General features: G+C 40.9%; 1 protein-coding gene across 2 annotated transcripts in view; it reads left to right on the forward strand.

The window, feature by feature from the left end:
* Window positions 1–4,502: 4,502 nt before the first annotated feature.
* LOC124046342 (collagen alpha-1(XII) chain-like) overlaps window positions 4,503–14,786 on the forward strand; it is a 73,960-nt gene continuing 63,676 nt past the window's right edge. The window contains exons 1-7 of one of the 2 annotated variants that reach the window (XM_046366614.1): window positions 4,503–4,687; window positions 5,683–5,791; window positions 12,207–12,323; window positions 12,443–12,586; window positions 12,960–13,016; window positions 14,050–14,313; window positions 14,581–14,745. In XM_046366614.1, coding sequence (XP_046222570.1) covers window positions 5,722–5,791; window positions 12,207–12,323; window positions 12,443–12,586; window positions 12,960–13,016; window positions 14,050–14,313; window positions 14,581–14,745 — 817 coding nt within the window. In that variant the 5' untranslated portion in view covers window positions 4,503–4,687; window positions 5,683–5,721. The remainder of the gene's footprint in view (window positions 4,688–5,682; window positions 5,792–12,206; window positions 12,324–12,442; window positions 12,587–12,959; window positions 13,017–14,049; window positions 14,314–14,580; window positions 14,746–14,786) is intronic. The other variant, XM_046366615.1, reaches the window with a different exon arrangement.

Raw genomic sequence — 14,786 nt, forward strand, 5'->3', positions numbered from 1 at the left:
TATCCATGTGTATGTCTTCTTTTTAAAATCTCAGTACATCTGATGTTGTCATAAACAGACAGCTTTAAAAAAAATATATATATATATATACACACACACATGCACTGCTCAAAAAGATGAAGGGAACATTAAAATAACTCATCCTAGATCTGAATGAATGAAATATTCTTATTAAATACTTTTTTCTTTACATAGTTGAATGTGCTGACAGCAAAATCACACAAATTATCAATGGAAATCAAATTTATCAACCCATGGAGGTCTGGATTTGGAGTCACACTCAAAATTAAAGTGGAAATCCACACTACAGGCTGATCCAACTTGGATGTAATGTCCTTAAAACAAGTCAAAATGAGGCTCAGTGGTGTGTGTGGCCTCCACGTGCCTGTATGACCTCCCTACAACGCCTGGGCATGCTCCTGATGAGGTGGCGGAAGGTCTCCTGAGGGATCTCCTCCCAGACCTGGACTAAAGCATCTGCCAACTCCTGGACAGTCTGTGGTGCAACGTGGCGTTGGTGGATGGAGCGAGACATGATGTCCCAGATGTGCTCAATTGGATTCAGGTCTGGGGGTCGGGCGGGCCAGTCCATAGCATCAATGCCGTCCTCTTGCAGGAACTGCTGACACACTCCAGCCACATGAGGTCTAGCATTATCTTGCATTAGTAGGAACCCAGGGCCAACCGCACCAGCATATGGTCTCACAAGGGGTCTGAGGATCTCATCTCGCTACCTAATGGCAGTCAGACTAGCTCTGGCGAGCACATGGAGGGCTGTGCAGCCCCCCAAAGAAATGCCACCCCACACCATGACTGACCCACCACCAAACCGTTCATGCTGGAGGATGTTGCAGGCAGCAGAACGTTCTCCACGGCGTCTCCAGACTCTGTCACGTCTGTCACATGTGCTCAGTGTGAACCTGCTTTCATCTGTGAAGAGCACAGGGTGCCCGTGGCGAATTTGCCAATCTTGGTGTTCTCTGGCAAATGCTAAACATCCTGCACGGTGTTGGGCTGTAAACACAACCCCCACCTGTGGACGTCGGGCCCTCATACCACCCTCATGGAGTCGGTTTCTGACAGTTTGAGCAGACACATGCACATTTTTGGCCTGCTGGAGGTCATTTTGCAGGGCTCTGGCAGTGCTCTTCCTTGCACAAAGGCGGAGGTAGCGGTCCTGCTGCTGGGTTGTTGCCCTCCTACGGCCTCCTCCACGTCTCCTGATGTACTGGCCTGTCTCCGGGTGGCGCCTCCATGCTCTGGACACTACGCTGACAGACACAGCAAACCTCCTTGCCACAGCTCTCATTGATGTGCCATCCTGGATGAGCTGCACTACCTGAGCCACTTGTGTGGGTTGTAGACTCCGTCTCATGCTACCACTAGAGTGAAAACACCGCCAGCATTCAAAAGTCACCAAAACATCAGCCAGGAAGCATAGGAACTGAGAAGTAGTCTGTGGTTATCACCTGCAGAACCACTCCTTTATTGGGGGTGTCTTGCTAATTGCCTCTAATTTCCACCTGTTGTCTATTCCATTTGCACAACAGCATGTGACATTTTTTGTCAATCAGTGTTGCTTCCTATAGTGGACAGTTTGATTTCACAGAAGTGTGATTGACTTGGAGTTACATTGTGTTGTTTAAGTGTTCCCTTTATTTTTTTGAGCAGTGTGTGTGTATACCTTTGTATATGGCAATAATGTTTTTAGCTTTGATTGTGCACATGAACCAATAAATTAACTGTTCTATGGGGAAAACCCCTGGGCCTGTAGCCTAGTGGTCATTTCTGCACGTGATGACTTTCAATGTGCTGTCCTATATGTATGTTCTGCTTTTAAACACTAGAGGGCCTCATTGACCATGAAATGAGTGACATAATCTCGATTTGGTTTAAGGAAACTGGACTGACCATTTCTACTCTGCGAAGATCCATTCAAAACGTTTACAATGAAAGGCAACACTGCCTCAATAATACCCAAACTGTTCAAGGCTGTTCACATGGCCTACCTGACCTGTAGTTACTTAATCGAGCAAAATGGTGCTAAACAAGTAACATATTTTATTGTTTGTAATTTTCATTAAATGTAGGACTGTTAGTGTGTTTCAACATCGGTGGCTCAACTTTGTTTACTACAATTTTCAATGCGTAAAAGTTGCCTGAGTGAGCACACCTTGAGATCCACAAGAAAATCCACAGATGGATCTTTGGAAGGTAAATTCAAATTCAACAGATTTTCATTGATTAAACAAATACTTCAAATTAAATATAAAAAATATAGTTGACACCTTTTTGACCATTATTTATTTATATATACACTAATGTTCAAAAGTTTGGGGTCACTTAGAAATGTCCTTGTTTTTGAAAGAAAAACACATTTTTGTCCATTTAAAATAACATCAAATTGATCAGAAATACAATGTAGACATTGTTAATGTTGTAAATGACTATTGTAACTGCAATCTGCTATTGCAGCAGATTTCTTTAATGGAATATCTACATAGCCGTACAGAGGCCCATTATCAGCAACCGTCATTCCTGTGTTCCAATGACACGTTGTTAGCTAATCCAAGTTTATAATTTTAAAAGGCTAACTGATCATTAGAAAACCCTTTTGCAATTATGTTATTATGAAAACTGTTGTTCTGGTTAAAGAAGCAATGAAACTGGTCTTCTTTAGACTAGTTGAGTATTTGGAGCATCAGCATTTGTGGGTTCGATTACAGGCTCAAAATGGCCAGAAACGAATTACTTTCTTCTGAAACTCGTCAGTCTTTCTTGTTCTAAGAAATGATGGCTACTCCATGCAAGAAATTGCCAAGAAACTGAGGATCTCGTACAATGCTGTGTACAACTCCCTTCACAGAACAGCGCAAACTGGCTCTAACCAGAATAGAAAGAGGAGTGGGAGTCCCCAGTGCGCAACTGAGCAAGAAGACAAGTACATTAGTGTCTAGTTTGAGAAACAGATGCCTCACAAGTCCTCAACTGGCAGCTTCATTAAACAATACCTGCAAATTACCAGTTTCAATGTCAACAGTGAAGAGGTGACTCCGTGATGCTGGCCTTCTAGGCAGAGTTGAAAAAAAAAAGTCCATATCTCAAACTGGCCAATAAAAAGAAAAGATTAAGATGAGCACAATAACAGACGATGGACAGAGGAACTCGTCCTAGAAGGCCAGCATCCCGGAGTTGCCTCTTCACTGTTGATAGTCCCACTAAGTGCAAACCAGATTGGATGGCATATCGCTGCAGAATGCTGTGGTAGACATCCTGGTGAAGTGTGCCTTGAATTCTAAATAAATCACTGGCGGTGTCACCAGCAAAGCACCATCACACCTCCTCCATTCATCACGGTGGGAACCACACATGCGGCGATCATCCGTTCACCTACTCTGCTTCTCACAAAGACACTGCGGTTGGAACCAAAAATCTCAAATTTAGACTTGTCAAATCAAAGGACAGATGTCCACCGGTCTAATTTCCATTGCTCGTGTTTCTTGGCCCAAGCAAGTCTTTTCTTCTTATTGGTGTCCTTTAGTAGCAGTTTCTTTGCAGCAATTCGACCATGGCCTGATTCACGCAGTCTCCACTGAACAGTTGGTGTCCGTTACTTGAACTCTGTGAAGCATTAGTTTGGTCTGCAATTTTCTGAGGCTGATAACTCTAATGAACTTATCCTCTGCAGTAGATGTAACTCTGGGTCTTCCTTTCCTGTGGCGGTCCTCATGAGAGCCAGTTTCATCATAGCGCTTGATGGTTTCTGCATTGACTGACTTTCATGTCTTAAAGTAATGACAGACTGTCATTTCTCTTTGCTTATTTGAGCTGGGCTTGCCATAATATTGACTTGGTCTTTTACAAAATAAGGCTATCTTCTGTATACCAACCCTACCTTGTCACAACACAATCAAATGCATTAAGAAGGAAAGAAATTCCACAAATTAACTTTTTAAAAGGCACACCCGTTAATTGAAATGCATTCCAGGTGACTACCTCATGAAGCTGTTTGAGAGAATGCCAAGAGTGTGCAAAGCTGTCATCAAGGCAAAGTGACAACTTTAAAGAATCTCAAATATAAAATATATTTTGATTTGTTTGACCCTTTTTTCGTTACTACATGATTCCATATGTGTTATTTCATAGGTTTGATGTCTTCACTATTATTCTACAATTTAGAAAATAGTCAAAATAAAAACCCTTAAATGAGTAGGTGTCCAAGCTTTATACTGATGCTGTATATATAGTATGTATGTACGTAAATATACATGTATATATAGCCTACATGTTAAGTTCCTTAGGGTTGCCCATTAGGCACTAGTAACTCATAAGATCAATGTGCCAAATGAATTCAGAAAAGAATGCAGTTTCCAGAAGTGTATTCCCACTTTGGGGGGATGTTTCATATATCAAACCATTGCGAGGTTTACCAGTGGAGTTTCGTAAGAGCTTATTGTAAAATGAGAGTTGGGAACAGCCCCCTATTAAGTAGCAGATTGTGGAAAGATTCTTCCCACTTGGAAAGAGACTTTCTTTCTGGAACACATGCTGTTGGATCTTCCAGTAGCCAGCTAGAGAGAAGTGTCCACCCAGAGCTCCTGAAAGTTCTCTATCAGTTTCTAGAAGGGGGAGTCTTCAAGGCGGGTGCACCTACATTTTCTGATTTTATTCTGTTAAGATTGACCAGGTGAGCAACATATTTTATATCTTGCTGTGGGTTAGAAATAATATAAGATTTATACAAAATAAATGGTTTTCAATTAATCAAACATTGTGCTTAGCTGTATGTGCTATATTTATGAGCTTTTTCTAATGAAAGAACTGATTGATTATTTTTCTGTGAATAACTGCCAGACAGGTGAAATACTATTTTTGTGCTTGGTTAGTTCTTCAGACTGTTTTTTCCCATAAAGGAACATATATGTTGGATTATGACGGTACCCCTGTGTGGAATCAATAAGTATACTGTATTAGAGTATGAACATTGAATTAGAATAGCCTAGCCAAAGTAACAAATAAATTAGTTGATCATTAGTAATTTGCTAATAGGTTTTGGCAAAAGTAATTTATACTACATATGCAATTTATTTTATTTTTTATCTATAGGCCTGATGTATATTAAGTTGACATTCATGATAGGATATATAAGGGCCAATTCTGAGGGTCTTGGGAGCTATAAATGGGATAACTGAATGAAATGTCCTTCCAGTTTCAGTAGCCCTATATGAGCTTCTGTGCCACTAGGCGGGGTGCACAACCTGTAGGACCAGTAGCCTATTTCTGATATTCCAGGCAGGTTTGCTTTTGACGAAATTCTCAACCGTTTTCAATGTCGAGCCTATACGACAGGTCGAATTATGATGAAATTATTTACTAAGAGTACGTGATTTTAAAAAAAACGAATGGTTATTAACGAATATAGTTATGATCATTCTTGAGACCAACATTGTAAATAAGAAAGTGTTATTAACTGACTTGCTTAGAGGATAAATAAAAAAAATGTAAAAGACAACGCATGCATGAGGTGACAAAAATTAGCTCGTTACTTTTCACTCCTTTGAACCAAATGTTGCCTCTTCAGTCACGTTAATTTAACATATTCCCTTTCAAAGGCTCGTGACTTTTTGCCCATTCTCTTCTCAAAGCTAAACCTAATGGGTTTGAACTCAACTCTCTCCTCAGATTCATTAATGTGCTGCTGCTGACCCATAACTTCTAAAAATGAAGATAAGGCTGTCATTGGCCGTGTCGGCTTTCGTTGCAGTGTTATTCGCCTCCGTTGAAGCGCAAGGTAAATGTGCCTCCCTCCTGCCCTTTTCACATACCCCCATCCCCCACCCCCAACTCTGGCTCGCTTTCTCTCTCTCTCTCTCTAGTTGTTTGATATAAACCTACAGGATTTAGGGTATATATTGTGTGAGAACCATCACATGGAACAACCATAATGCATTGTACAGTATGATTAATAAAATGATACCCAGATGTGTGTATTTTACTTGATATGACTTGCCCTGCACCCAGGGGCACCATGCACCCCCAAAATCTGAGGGCACAAAGTACATGTTGTAGGGAGGGGGTGGTCGGGAGAATTTAGCTGAAACAGCTTCTTCCTGGAATCAAGAGACATAATCATTATGCCTAATTTGATGTAAAAAAAGAGAAAGGAATAAAGCTATATTTTCTGCATAAGTTATCTAAGCATACTGCCTTCACCTGTTCAATTGTCATTTTAATAAACGTGTATGCCTTTAGTACAACTGCCACATGGTATATAGTATCATTACCCAATAATTAAAGCAATTTTATTCAATTGTGTATCTATTAGTCATTAGAGTTTTGAAAATACAATCTAAATATCTGTCAATCTTTGCATGCAGAGCTCTGTCTATTAAATGCAGTGGTTACATTTCCCCAGCCCCTGCCTGCATCTTTGCTAAAATATGGGTAAAATAATAGAATATGAGTCTTATTCAGTACATTTAGTAATTGCTTGCTTTTTTAAAGTCCAGCAACCTTGCCAGCAGGCATGCAATTGCCAGCTAAGATAGCTAGGTAAGCTAGCCAAGCTTGCTCAAACTTGATTGATAGGCTGAAATGGCTTCTTGGTAGCTCGTTATGAGGTTGGGAGATTGGTAGCCCATTTATAGATGTGGCTAAATCCAACTTGATAAAATTGATAGCTACCTGGCTAGAATTACAGCAAAAAAAATGTTTTATTTTGAATCAAGAAGGAATCGGCTATCAATATCTTAATCAAATTCATTTACAAACATACCTCCTGTGAGTTCTGCCCACCAATAAAATCAAACTACACTATATATACAACGGAATGTGGACACCCCTTCAAATGAGTGGATTTGGCTATTTCTGCCACACCCGTTGCTGACAGATGTATAAAATTGAGCATACAGCCATGCTATCTCCATAGACACACAATGACAGTAGAATGGCATTACGGAAGAGCTAAAGTAACTTTCAACGTGGCACGGTCATAGGATGCCACCTTTCCAACAAGTCAGTTCGTCAAATTTCTGCCCTGGTCAACTGTAAGTGCTGTTATTGTGAAGTGGAAACATCTAGGAGCAAGAACGGCACAGCCGCAAAGTGGTAGGCCACACAATCTCACAGAACTGGACCACCGAGTGCTGAAGCGTGCAGCGTGACCTTGGTTGCAACACTCACTAAGAGTTCCAAACGGCCTCTGGAAGCAACGTCAGTACAATAACTGTTCATCGGGAGCTTCATGAAATGGGTTTCCATGGCCGAGCAGCCCCCCCACAAGCCTAAGATCACCATGTGCAATGCCAAGCGTCGGCTGGTATGGTGTAAAGCTCGCCCCCATTGGACTCTGGAGTAGGGGAAATGCGTTCTCTGGAGTGATGAATCACGCTTCACCATCTGGCAGTCTGACGGACAAATCTGGGTTTAGCGGATGCCAGGAAAACACTACCTGCCCCAATGCATAGTGCCAAATGTAAAGTTTGGTGGAGGAGGAATAAGTATCTGGGACTGTTTTTCGTGGTTCGGGCTAGACCCCTTAGTTCCCTTAGCATTACAGCATACAGTGACATTCCAGAATGTTTCTGTGTTTCCAAGAAATTGACTGGCCTGCACAAAGCCTTAACCTCAACCCCGTCAAAGACCTTTGGGATGAATTGGAACAACAACTGCGAGCCAGGCCTAATCGCCCAACATCAATGCCCTACCTCACTAATGATCTTGTGGCTGAATGGAAGCAAGTCCCCGCAGCAATGTTCCAACATCTAGTGTAAAGTCTTCCCAGAAGAGTGGAGTCTTTTCTAGCAGCAACGGGGGGTGACCAACTCCATATTAATGCCCATGATTTTGGAATGAGATGTTCGATGAGCATACTTTTGGTCATGTAGTGTATGTGATAGCAGCGTGTCACTCTAGTTTACAGCAAAGATGGTGGAGAGTATACTCATACTCAGGCCGTTTACCAATGAAAAAAAAAATGTAAGTTCCGATCTACTTAAGGGGGGGAGCTGTCCCATAGACACTAATGCAATAGCATCTGGGTCTGATCTACTTAGACTTCCATTGAAACAATGAACAGGTTGGTTGTTTATCAGCAAAACCGATGCTCGCGCAACCGTGGGACAAAACAGACTGGGTTGGCTTAGATTGTTGACATGTAAACTATATTTAGTCTCCAATGTTTCTTGAAAACACAAATAAATTTGCACAATGAGCACTTGTCTCTGAAATACATCGTTAGGTTGTTGGTTAGCTAGCTAGCATTTATTTTTGCCATATTAGCATTGACATGAAATCAGTCAAAACACCTCAAAACAAGACATGACATCAAGAACAAGACGAAACTATCTGAAACAAGTCACGATTCCCCACATGGTAGTTTCTTGTCATTGTTGGTAGCTATCTGGCCATCCAGAATCACAACAACTTGCAGACTTCTAACCCATCTATAGAGAATGATAGAGAAAACATCTCTATATAGTTCCCATTGTGGTGTATGTGAGCACATGGGCAGAGCCATTGAGGCAATCTTCATTTTGAAGTCGTCCATTTTTTTTTAATGATTACGTGATCCCTCCTAATGACCTGGTTGGGCATGACTCCAACAGGGTCATCAGGAGGGATCAGCCAATAAAGTTGGAAGTCCCACCCAGTTGACTACATTAAAATGGTGGAAGCCCTCAATGTCGCTGCCCATGCTAAAACTGCCTTTTGGCCACTAGATGGTAAATCTTTATTAAGTTTAGTAATGAATTTATTAATTTATGTTTTTTTAGCAGGACAAATCTGAGAGGGAACGTGCCCCTGGGCGTGACGCTTCTGTCTACACCTCTTCCCTTTCTCTGTGATGTAATATGATGCCCCATTCTAGGAGTCCCATTCTAGGAGCCCCATTCTAGGAGTCCCATTCTAGAAGTTATTTCAGGATAATTACAATTTGATTAATTTATTTGACATTTAGTCCATCTTGGTATATATATATTTAATACACATATACTGTGTGTATTTGTATATATATATATTCTCAATTCATTTTTTAAAATGTAATATCCCAAATTTTGGAAATGTTTCCAACTTTACCAATGAGAAAACTCATGTTCTCGCTGGACTGAATCCTAACTTGAGAAAACTCAAGTGACTCATGTTGTCAACTGTAACAGTTGGATCTGACTCTTACATTGATGTCAGTGTCTTCACAAGGCCAGGTAACAATGTGTTCCCTTAGTCTTATTGACGTTATTGTTTAGTAGAAGAATCCAGGACCCAATAGTCGGTCCTTTAAAAATTGGATAGGTTTTTTTTTTTATCTTTCCAATTTTGTTTTCTCAAACAAAAATTAAGTAAAGTAAAACTACAATTATTTCATGGTTTAGCTATTCCCCTCTGTAATTATGTTGTTACATTGACGTTACGGTAGCTGTTCTAGATTTGATTGTTTCTCATATTTCATATCCAAACAAAATTAGTGGTCTTGATCATTTGTAGAAATGTGACATCATAGTTTCAATATCCTTGATGTTCAAAAACTGGAGCATTCAATTGTTCCCTTTTTTGCCCTGAAAGCTTTTTGGGGGAGTCCAATGTCTACTCCCATATATCTTCACTAACGGAATGGAAAGATGTAATATGAGAATCGCTAATTAATGCTCAGACAGGGCAAAGACAAAGAGCCTTTTTAGGCTTTTTACGGACATTCTCAAAAACGCTGAGTTGCAATCCATATAGAAAGTTAATATGCAGAAATGTTTAATGTCAGCACATGTTGCATAAGTACTTTGGCATCTGTTCTGCCTTTTTGGGAGAGTCAGAGCTCTTTCTTTGACTTGCTGGCCTGGCAGTAGAGCAGGCCAGGATGAATGGCTGACTGGCCGCAGACTGAGGTTACTGACAGTAGCCAAAGTCTGGCCATGGGTAAGGCAGAGGTGTCCTCTGGTCGGGCAGGGTGCTGTGATATGCTTCCACACCTGGCAGAGGGAACGAGTCTGAAAAGATATCTGCTAATGTTTATTTTATTATTTTATATCTTCAATGTATTTTTTTCAATATCTTGTTTTAGAAAATTACATTTAAACGCAACATGAGAAGACTGAAAAGAAAATGTGTGAAGTAACAACTTTGTCATGAATGATTCCAACTATTTGCGACTTTTTGTACAACGATGATCAAACACCTTGAGTGAGGTGACACAGCTCTTTGCTCTTGTGAGTGAAGACAGTCTCCCTACCCAACTTTCCTCCCCACTGCCCCTCCCAACCCCCAAGTGGGTATATTGATTCTTGTTCGAGAGACTTTGTTGGAGAGGAGGGCAGCTTACCCGGGCCCCCTAAATTGATGTAGCAGGTTGGTGATCCTCCTTTACCGTGTACCAATACCAGCTTGGCTCAGGTCCTAGATGTTGTCTGCCTGTACATTCAGTGTGTCCTGAGCTGTGGCTTTTCTCAGCAGGTATTTTACAGTGATATTCTTGCATCCCATCCCAATGCCCCTCCTCAGCAGCTTGCATGCCGTCCGTCCACTCGCTGACATAGTCTGAAAGGCCAGCCTTTGTATGTATGTCTTTATCACATCCTCATCATCATCCTGGACTATAGTATGTAGCCTATGAGAAGTACATATACAGCCATAGGCTACAGGAAGAATAGAAACTCATACATCACCTAATAGATATTAAGACTTTCTTATATTCTACGCAGTTAAAGCTTGTTATGCTGTTTACCCTTAAGTACAAGCTTGTCTGTCCAAAACCAAAAATAGTACTTTTTAAACACTTTGTTTCCACTCTCCTTTAACTGCACTCACATAAAGGTGAAAGGTCATCCAACACTGATCTAAATAGGTTGCATGTGAAACCCCAGTGAGGAAGAATATCATTGTAAAATACATTTATTGTCTCTCTGTGTGGTCCCTCGTGTACATGGAAACACTTTCACCCAATTTGTCAAGTTGTTCTGAACAACTTTCTCATGTACACATGCATGGTGCCGTGGAACCTGCTCAATGTGGACACGCGTGTTGTCGGACTGCATCTGTCGCAGTTTTTGTTTGTTTATTTTGAATGTGTACACTATTTTTCCTCTGTATCTTAACTCTCTCTTCATTTTGACTGTGTACGCAGTGTGCCTTCACCTCATGCCATCTTGTGCACTCTGTCAATGAAAAGAACATACACAACAGTCTCCTGTGACACATTGTGTATTCTTTTTGCAAGGTTTGCAATGGATCTATGCCAAAGACTTGTGCTTGAGTCTCGCTCTCTCTCTCTCTCCCTCTCTCTCTCTCTCTCTCTCTCTCTCTCTCTCTATATATATATATATATATATATATATATAAATATACATAAACACTTCATTTTGTCAAAATATGTATACATACTCTGTATTTTTATTTATTTAAACAGGGAAATCCCATTGAGGCCTCTTTTACAAGGGTGCCCCACACACAATCATACAAATTCACAATATTTACAATTCCAACACAATAAAAGCATACAATATTTACAAGTAATTTAAGATAAGTAACTTACAAAACACCATCATGAAAAACAAACACATTCCTCAGTAAAAAAAAAGTAATCAACCAGCTGTCTGAACTGCTCTAGCAAAACATCCAACTTTAGAGTATATATATAACATTGGGTGTTAAATTCAGCAAATGCCACCCTCAACAGTACCTGGCAATCTTGACTCCATTGTATAATCAATAACGTTGGAAGGAAAATGTTGCTGTAATTATGTGTTGTTCATGTCAACGTGTTGGTGCTGGTTGGTTGGGCATGCGTGGTAAGGACTGCACTCAGCATGTATTGGATGGTTCACTCAATGTTTGCACTCAGGGGAGTTTTGTGTGGAGTTGGTCTGTATTAATGTTGTGTACTCCAGACTTCCGGTGCTTGAGTTGCTGACTAGGGTTACCTGGTTGTGCAACTCAAACAAATGCCATTTTGTTTTCCAAAATGGCTACTCACACTTTTTAAATGTTGTCGTGTGCTTCTTTTTTTTGTCACTTTTACCATGGATGTTGGTTCTTCTTGTCTCCCTCAACAATGAACGTCTCAACTTCAGTCATGAAGTGTTTATCGTTGGGCTAAATGTGAATGCTTGATATAAAATGTCTTGCTGAAATACTTGATCAACATTTTTAAACTCATACACACGTTTTCTTTTTCATTCATGTATGTAAGTTAACATCAGTTCCTCTTTTGTTTGCAGTGGAGCCCCCCTCAGACTTGAAATTTACAATTCTAAATGAGAACACAGTGCAAATGTCATGGAGAAAGCCATCGCATAGGATACAGGGCTACAAAATACAAGTTGTATCGGATACAGGTTTGTATTTATTGATCTCATTAGTTCATTGATGTTTGCCTGACTAGTTATAGCTTTTCATGCCAACCCGAATGATCATTTGCACCAATTCTAATAGCAACCCATTCTCTATATCCCAGATGAACCAGCCAAAGAGTTTAACCTCCCAGCCACTGCTACAAAGACGTCTATTACAGACCTAACTCCTGATCTGGACTACTCAGTGTCCATCAACTCCTATGATGACACAGAGGAGAGTATACCCATCTTTGGCCAGCTCACTAGTAAGTGTTCAAGATTCTGATTACAAGGTTAAACATAACTTTGGGAAAATCCGATGGCTTTCTCAAAAGGCTGATATGGACTGATATGAAAAGGGTTTAATCTCAGATCAGATTCTTCTGTCATAAGGAACAAAGGACCCATTACATGGTTTCAAACCTCCAGCTTGTCTGTTAGCTTCTAGCGACATTAGAATCAAATAAATCTGTTTTTAAAACTCAAATCACACTCTGGTTATCGCCGATTAACCAGGACAAATATGTTTATATGTATGTGATTGAAGAGGCTTGATGATTTGTTGAATGTCTTGGATTTATTCCCCATACATGGCACACAGGATGTCATGGTAACAGTCCAAATGATTTTGTGTTTCAGTTCAGTCCAGTAACACAAGTGAAACAGAAAGGAGGCCGCAGACTTCAGATGCAATCAGTAAGTATGTTCACGTCAATGTCAACCAGTCTGCGCTATGCCCATTGCCTGTCCACATAGCTTTATGATCTTACCAGTCCATTTTTTTGTGTTTTTCCAATCCAATCATAATATTGTTGACTGGAATCATTTCCTCAGACTCAAATACCCCATCTGTACTGCTGAGTTGTTCATATTTGAGCAGACAGGGGGTTCTGACAGTGGCTGAGAATTTGTTTTCAATCACAAACTGTCTTCACATCAAAATCTAAGAGTGAGCGTCTTCTGTTATGCGTATAATCCAAGGAGAGTGATGATGTCACTGTCGTGCCAGCTCTGTGCATTTCCGTCTTTTTAAATGTTGAAAGAAGTGGAAAGGATTACTGCTCTGACCAGAAGTCCTTTTACTGGAGTTCTGTGCCTCTCTCTGTGAGTTCAGTCTGTGGATTGACAGGGAGACATGCTCACTTTTTCCCTCACCATGTCCACTTTGGGTGGAAATTCAACCCAAAGTTCCTGATGGTCCAAAAACCTTTGCTCCTAGAAGCTATTTCTGGTGGAACGCTCATAACACTCTTTCACAATTGACCCAATTGGCCAGATAAATCCATAGAACTTGATATTTGATGTTTTGTCAAGAAATGCTCAAAAGGCGTAATAACAAGATGTAGCGTGGAAGGATATTCAGTCAAGTGGACCTACGAGATTTGAGACATTCACAGAAGTCCGGCCAATCAACTTGGATGTTCCAGAGAATCTGAACTATCCACGATAAACAAACAAAAAACCACGGGGGTTTGAAAACACAAAACCAAACAATGCCGCTGAAAGTTTTATTGATTATTTGGTCTATAAAAACACATTTTTGTCATCATGTCTTTTGAAATACCATCTGTCAGAGACCGTCTGTCAGATATACAGTGTTCATTAGAGTACCGTAAAGTTGTGCCAATCTGCCAGATTGTGTCCAGACAGTTGATTGTGTTCCTGCTCTACCCCATCCCCCAGTTGATTGTGTTCCTGCTCTACCCCATCCCCCTCTCCACCCATCCAGGGTGTTCAGTCAATGCCATAGCAGACCTGGTCTTCCTGGTGGATGGCTCCTGGAGCGTTGGCAGGGAAAACTTCAAGTACATTCGCAGCTTCATCAGTGCTATGGCTGGGGCCTTCGACATCGGAGAGGATAAGACCAGGGTGGCTGTGGTCCAGTACAGCACAGACACCCGCACTGAGTTCCTCCTCAACCGCCACTCCAAACGAGGAGAGCTGCTCAGAGCCATCAACACCCTGCCCTACAAGGGAGGAAACACCATGACAGGTATACATGATAGGTGGGACTAGACAGCATGGATATACAGTACTGCCGATATTTTGTCAATTCTCACTGGACTGAATCCTAACTTGAGATCTGTGTGTGTAACTAGAACATTGGTGCAAGTCTTCCGTTGATTGAGGTACATGTTTTGGTTACGCACTTGTTCTCAAGGTAGGCTTTTGCCCACAGACATTAAATGTTATAATAAGCTAAAATGTTTTAAGAAACGCTATTTTCTTAAAGGTTTAATATGTTACACTCTGTGTCTAGGGGACGCCTTGGACTACCTGCTGAAAAACATCTTTACGGAGGCAGCCGGCACCAGGAAAGGCTTTCCGAAGATAGCCATGATCATCACAGATGGAAAATCCCAGGACCCAGTGGAGGAGTACGCTAAACGACTCAGGAACATTGGAGTGGAAGTATTTGCTTTAGGTACTGTGTGTTTTTACCTCTGAATGCTACTCTCTCTTGAG

Source organism: Oncorhynchus gorbuscha, linkage group LG10 (genome assembly GCF_021184085.1).
Source record: "Oncorhynchus gorbuscha isolate QuinsamMale2020 ecotype Even-year linkage group LG10, OgorEven_v1.0, whole genome shotgun sequence".
Lineage (NCBI taxonomy): Eukaryota > Metazoa > Chordata > Actinopteri > Salmoniformes > Salmonidae > Oncorhynchus > Oncorhynchus gorbuscha.